At 43.4% G+C, this 6945-nt stretch overlaps 1 protein-coding gene across 1 annotated transcript; it reads right to left on the bottom strand.

The window, feature by feature from the left end:
• Positions 1–148: 148 nt before the first annotated feature.
• On the bottom strand, positions 149–4614 carry seraf (Schwann cell-specific EGF-like repeat autocrine factor). The gene is made up of 5 exons (XM_018740671.2): positions 4012–4614; positions 3587–3682; positions 2777–2881; positions 2068–2163; positions 149–452 (listed from the first exon to the last, which is right to left on the bottom strand). The coding sequence occupies exons 1-5, from the start codon at positions 4244–4246 to the stop codon at positions 343–345; spliced, it is 642 nt and encodes a 213-aa protein (XP_018596187.2). The 5' UTR covers positions 4247–4614; the 3' UTR covers positions 149–342.
• Positions 4615–6945: the final 2331 nt, after the last annotated feature.

The following is a 6945-nucleotide window of genomic DNA, read 5'->3' as shown; positions in this document are numbered from 1 at the left end:
TAAAACTGCAGTGAACACTTAAAGAAGACTATTGCAGCAAAGACTTAAAAGAAACAAGGTACATTTTAAAAATGTTATTGTTCATTTGGTACAGTGAGATAGAATAACAGCAAGAAGTGCCTTCCATTTTTAATATTAAGGTCTCAAACATTTTCAGGCACTTCATTACAGTAAATTATAAAACATTACAACAAACACACAGAAAAATTCACATATATATATAAACATATTTGGAAAGATTTACTTAAAGCACCATACATTTATACATTTCAAGTATTTAATAATACTTGAATTTATTCACTAAAAAGTTTCATGCCCTTCTCAAGTAGAGGCCCTTCACGGCTAGAATGACCTCCTCTTCTCACAGCGTGGTCCAGAGAAGGGCCAGCGACATCGACACACGCCGGGAGCGATGCACTTCCCCCCGTTCAAGCATGGCTGAGGACACACAGCTGCACAGAAGAGATACCGCAAGGATTTATTAGGATGCAGTTGAAAATCATCTCATCTGATGGAACGGAGCACATCCTGTGTTGTGATTTACACAACTGAGCAAAACCATTGTTACATGTGAGAGGTAAAAGCCTTGGGGCATGACTTCGCATTCGCTTTCCTTCAGGCTGGTGTGGATGATGACCAAAGAAACAGGTCTACATAATTATTTTGTAAAACCTTGATCCTCTGATGAGCTCATTTTTGCCAGTCATCCCAGAAGTGAAGAAACGTTTTGAGCCACATGGCTCTCTCTGAGCTCATTGCTCTCAGTGGTTTCCTGTAAACAGACCCAGAGCAATGGAGTGTCTGAAGTGTCTACCTTCAGTAAGTAACTCATCAACTAATTCTTGGTGGGCTTCAAATTTCATTATTATTTCTGGATGCAAGTGGTGCCTGTCGTTTGACAAACTGCACATACGAAATGCTAATATTCTGTAAACACTGCTCACATGTCACCCACTTATCCAACAGGGCCAGACAACTGCTACATGAATGTCTCAGCTCAGTTTGTGGAACACCGGCTCTTCATGTCACAAATGATCGGGTTAAGAATTTTTCAAGCATACCAGTATTTTACAGTTTATTTTCTTTTAATTGCCTTTTCTTCACTTACCCACTTTCTAGGGAACCTGTATTTATATACTAGTCTCTGGGTCTCAGTGAAACAGAGGGTGTTAGGCTGGTTTACTTTAATTCACTTTCTCAGTGTTTACCACTGGGGTCCAGTGTTTGTGAGGGGTTGGTGATCAATAATACGATGAGGAACATTACACATTTCATGGGATGAATCAGTCAATCACCATGAAACGGGGTTGTGGAGATCACATTTTTTTCAACTTTTTCAATTCATATTCATTTTAAAGTAGGTCAAAGTCATTAAAAATTTTGAAAACTTAAACACAAAGTATTTTTATTTATTCTATCTATACAGAAGATTTTTGCAGAACAAAACCAGCAAAAACATTGAGGGATGTCTATATTATTAATCTTTCTATAATTTTGATTTAGTGATGGGGCGTGGTGGCGCACCGGGTTAGACCAGGTCCTGTTCTCCGGTGGTTTTAGGGTTCAAGTCCTGCTTGGGATGCCTTGGGACAGACGTCCTGTCCTGGGTGTGTCCCCTCCTCCTCCAGCCTTATGCCCTGTGTTGCCAGGTTAGGCTCTGGCTCCACCCGACCCCAAATGGGACAAGCGGTTCAGAAAATGTGTGTGTGTGTGAGAGACTTAGTGATAAAAGTGACTTTGGAGTCACGAACAAAGAAACTGCAGACAGATGCCTAGCCCCAACTGGGACCATAAGTTGAGGATCCAGGGTATATGCTGTTTTGCCATTTCATGTTACAAAAGCTTTTTTGTCTTCATTTGCTGGCACACTTATTTCGGGACTTAATATTTTTCTTCGATTTTCATCACAATGTGAGTGCAACTGTTGATCACATGGAGCACTGCCGTAGGCTAAACTGAAGTCTACCACTGCAGTAAAACATCTCTGAGAACACATAAATATGTCTGTGTCGAACCCCCGCTCGGCAACACCTCTGTTTTTGTGCTGCTGGCAGAGGGTTGACTCACCCATGTGGCAGGCGCCTCCCACCCAACCATCAAGGCAGCTGCAGATTCCTGGGGCCACACAGCTGCCTCTGTTCCGGCAGCCCTGGGGGCAGATGGCTGTGGAGGAAAACACAAGGCACTCATTAGCCGCATTCATGAAATATTGACATCTGCAGTAAAGATGAGTGGCTCGTGAATCGGACAGTGGACCAAAATCCCAGGGTGGAGCTACAACTATATCCCTAGGCAAGGGGTACACTTATTTATAGGGTATAATAAAATGATTTCATAATATTAACACAAGTAGCATCAATAATTATTCCACTGTAAAAATGGGTAAAGTGAAAACCTGCATTATTTTACAGCAGCATTTAAGCATCTTTGTGAAAAATATCTGTTGAGTACATTTTCACATTCAGCTGACGCTTTCCTCCAAATTGACTTACAATGTTAAGCTACTTATAATTATTTATGCAATTATATGCTAGGTAATTTTTACTGGAGCTGTTTTAGGGTAAGTACCTTGCTCAAGGATACTACAGATGGAAGTTAGATTCAAACCTGAAACTTTTGGATCCAAAGACAGCAGCAATAACCACTAGGGTACCAGCTGATCCCAGTTTCTCAGGCCCTGATACCAGGGTAATATAATATAGCAATATAATGCATAATACAGTGACTCCGTGCTCTCTGTGCTCATGAGTCAGAGGAAGAGGAGCAGTGAACACACCTTCCTGGCACCGGGAACCAGTCCAGCTAGAGGGACAGAGGCACTTCACCACCCTGTTCTCGGCGATGCACTCCCCTCCATTCCAGCAGCCGCCATCACATGCCACTGTCAGACACAGGAGGGTCGTCAAATAAACACACACACCCCGAGACCTGGCATCACATGGCACTATCAAACACAGGAGGGCTTTGAAATGGAACACATCAACACACATACACACACGCACCATCTGCCATCGCTCATCACTGTCAAACACCAAGAGGCCATCAAATGAAACACATCAATACACACACCCATATTATCAAACACTCATTTGTCCAATGCACCACGTCAAGTACTGCTCACAGACAACATGCTCCAGCATTCCCCATCACACACCACCATCAAAAACCAGTAGAGTAGAGCACACACCTCACTGCGGTTAATCACAGAAGGTCTGTGAGGAAACACACACACACACACACACACACACACACACACACACACACACACACACACTGGCTGAGGCCACTTGTCCCGAGTGGGGTCACGGCAAACTGGAGCTTAACCCGGCAACACAGGGCACAAGGCTGGAGGGGGACGGGACACACCCCGGACAGGACGCCAGTCCGTCGCAAGGCACCCCAAGCGGGACTCGAACCCCAGGCCCGCCAGAGAGCAGGCCCTGGCCAAACCCACTGTGCCACCATGCCCCCCTCAAGTTCACGCTGACATTAGCAAAGTCTGAAAAGCACACACACACTTCACGCAGCAATCATAAGACATACGCAGTGCTGCTGATGGAACAACAAACACATAAGTCCACATTACCTTTATGACAGTATTTCCCCTGAAATCCTGGGGGACACCTACACTTCCCGGGTCGCAGGCATTCCCCTCCGTTCTTACACTTGGGAAAACAATTAGCTACAACCAACACCACGGTAAGATTCTCTGTTAGAATTTTCATGTAAAAGCGGTTCACACACAAAAATACAGCAAGCTCCTTGGCTTGCTTGAGAAGAGCCAAGAACATGTGAAGAACATCTCTCAAGATCAGACTTGGCCACTTAGAACTTCACATCTAGAGCAGGACCCAGCCTCGAAAATGAATCATAATAACTTGAGCAGAAAAGTTTCACACACTCGCTTAGCCCCATTCTTCCTCAGCACCATCCCACATCTCAGTGCTGCTTCTACAAAGGCTCCTGGAAATATTTCGAAGATGATAAAAATGTGAAAGTTGTCAACGTCACCATACTGGCAGACTTCTCCCTCGTAGCCATGGGAGCAGAAGCAGGTGTTATTCCGGATGCAGATTCCTGCATGCTTGCAGGGCGGGTCACACGTGGCTTTGGGGTCAAACACGAAGGGGATGGTCACCCCACGGGGTGCATCGGAGCGCCCCTCGCAGAGAACCACCAGCAGCGCCAAGGAGACCACCATGAGGCCTGTCCTTAGCAATGCCAGAGAGCAGCAACGCAGCCCCATCTTCTCCAGAGCAAGGACAGCGGAGACTGGACGGGACTGAAACTAAGGGCTCCACTCAGAGCACCAGCACCGAGTTGCCCCCACTGGCCACAGGCGGAACTGCAGCTGACTGACCGACACTTCTTCTTGACCAGGACCACACCAAGTTTGCACTTACATTTACCTTACTTCATTTAGCAGATGCTTTTCTCCAAAGGGACATGCAAAGATAACTAAGCAGAATTTAGCTGAGACCTGTAGCCAACAATATTATACTTACAGTGTTATATACACTACACTAAACTCCCTACAACATTTTTACATGAATGTACCAGACCAACGTAATACAGACAAACATACACACTATAGACTATTTTAATTTTTGTTGAATCTATACCCAAGCCAATTATATTTAATTACTTTAAAACGAATGGAGGACAACGCTTGTCAAAAGTTAGGATTTGTCAACAGGATAGGATGCTTGATATCTGTTAAGCCCTGGGTGATGTGGAGGTCATATGTGGTTTGTTGCTAAATTTACACACAGGTGTAAACGGGAACTGCAGTCAAAAGGCTGTTGAAGTCTTAAATTCTTCAAATAGGGAAACATCATAGATGCAAGTCTGCGTCAGTTTGGCTTCACAGTTTTTCACATCTGTATTTTGCACCGAAGAATTTCAGGTAACATTTTAATGAAGGGTACATAACCAGAAAGTGCAGAATTAAAGCCTTATATTCAGTGCTGCATCATGAGTGTTTCTGGAATTTCTAAAATGTTTTTATGTTAGAAAAACAGGTCCAAAAATTGTTTCTAGGATTTTTTTTAACAAAAGAAAATCAAAATGTACACTTATAGTGCTTTAAATAAACAAATTTCTCCATGTGTCTTATATAACCAACTTATGGAAAGGAAGTATAACTCTGCATGGACTGTATGTTAATGCAATCACAGGAAGCCCACCCCCAGCTCATAGATCAAATTTATGCTGCCTTCTGCCACATGTGGGGAAATGACTTTAACAGACACAGCCTGCATCAAAAGTCATTTTGGCTGAAAGATCAACTGGGTCTTTTTGTGCAGCATTTGCAAAGTCAGCAGAAAACTGCAGGTTCTTCTCCAATGGTGTCTGCAGAATGTGCTTTTTGTCATGCAATACTTGTGGTCAGTTCATTTAAGGCAACAATTCGCTCTTTTATCCGAAACCGTAGACAAAAGAAGTAGTACACAAAGGGATGCTCCACGCTGGAGAGAACACTCCTTTAAGGTGTGCTTAAAACTATTCTGCAGCCTCTGAAAGAAACGTGTAGTGACCTTAACAAAAGCAGAGCAAAGCAGCTGTACTTCTCCACCCTTTCCGATTCCTCCTCTAACGTCCACTGCCCTCTCCTGGGCTCGGCCTTGTTCCCTCAACCAAAAAGTCAATTCCACACCACAAAGTTATAGGTGCGAGCTTTTCTTGAAGCACGGTAGAGAGGTTTTATCCTCCTAAGGCACAAGGGCTTTCCGGCATAATTTATTCCTTGACCACATGACACCAGGGCTCCTGTTTCCAGCGCAGAGGAGGAAAGAAACCAATCCATCCCAGCCGCCAAAGTGGAAGAAAGGACTTCAGTGAGGCTCTAATAGCTCAAACACATGTGCATACCAGTAATTCCCAGGGGACGGTGGGAGGCAGACATATGGACACAGACAGGTCCAACATGCTGACATACATGTGCGTGCAGCCAAAAACAATCGACACAGGATGCTGAAATCAGCCCAAATGGGACATCTGGTAGAGAGACAAAGTGTTCTCACAAGGTAAACAGAGCAAAACTTGAAACTCAGAGTCAAGACCTCTATACTGAAGATACCATAGACTGAAAATAACATTTAATGACATTATTTATTACTCATAATTATTGAATAAAAGCAACATTTGCTGGTAAATTTTTAGTTCTTGTTCCAGTTCCTCCGTGTATAGTTTAGTTAGGAAGTGTACTGTAATAAGGAAAAATTGGGTTCCACCTTTTCACAAGAGCAATAGGTTTAAAGAGTACATCTGTGCTGTTGATTGAGAACAATTGTTCATTTGCAGGTATCAGTGAGCATTTGGTCATCTGAATGAGACTCCTGTGCGTTGTAAGACAGGTGGGGGGGTCAGAGGGTTGTAAAGGAGGCCATAAACTGTGGTCTATAGTTTGCATTTAGTTATAGTTTGTATTATATAGTTTGTATTTAGTTTCACTGTAAAAAGTGATGACAAATGATACATTTCCATTTATTCATTTAACAGATGCTTTTGTCCAAAGTGACATACAGCTGAGCAAAAATTCAACTTGTGCATTACATTAAGAGAAAGAGACATGGCTACAGACATGTGACTTAAGTAAACCTAGTTTGTTACCTTCCACTTGATGGACCGATGTTCGCTTGAGTAGGTGCATAAGACGCAGGAGAAACGAATCCTGATAACCTACCAATTTTTTTTTTAAAGAATATAATTATATATAAACAATCACATACAAGGCGGGAGTAGCAGCTGTATGAAGGCTTATCTGGGGATGCTCATGAAGTTACCGTGCATGAACATTTACACCATACATGAGCTGGAGGGATCTTGGACAAAACCACAACGGAGCCAGAACCGAGAACCTCCGTGCTTTATCTTTCACGTGCGGGATCACTAAGTGAGCAGAAGTAGACAAGCAAAGGGGTCTGGCCTTGCTGTAGCGGTTGA

The sequence above is a fragment of the Scleropages formosus genome, chromosome 18 (genome assembly GCF_900964775.1).
Source record: "Scleropages formosus chromosome 18, fSclFor1.1, whole genome shotgun sequence".
Taxonomy (NCBI): Eukaryota; Metazoa; Chordata; class Actinopteri; order Osteoglossiformes; family Osteoglossidae; genus Scleropages; species Scleropages formosus.
This window is presented reverse-complemented; position numbering and strand designations above follow the sequence as displayed.

Bases quoted from the DNA above. Each gene is read 5' to 3' on its own strand.
- seraf (XM_018740671.2), bottom strand. From the start codon at position 4,246: ATGGGGCTGCGTTGCTGCTCTCTGGCATTGCTAAGGACAGGCCTCATG. The intron at 2,882-3,586 runs GTAATGTGGACT...TGTGTCTGACAG, and splicing joins GGGGAAATACTGTCATAAAG to TGGCATGTGATGGCGGCTGC. The intron at 453-2,067 runs GTGAGTCAACCC...TCTTCTGTGCAG, and splicing joins GGGAGGCGCCTGCCACATGG to CTGTGTGTCCTCAGCCATGC.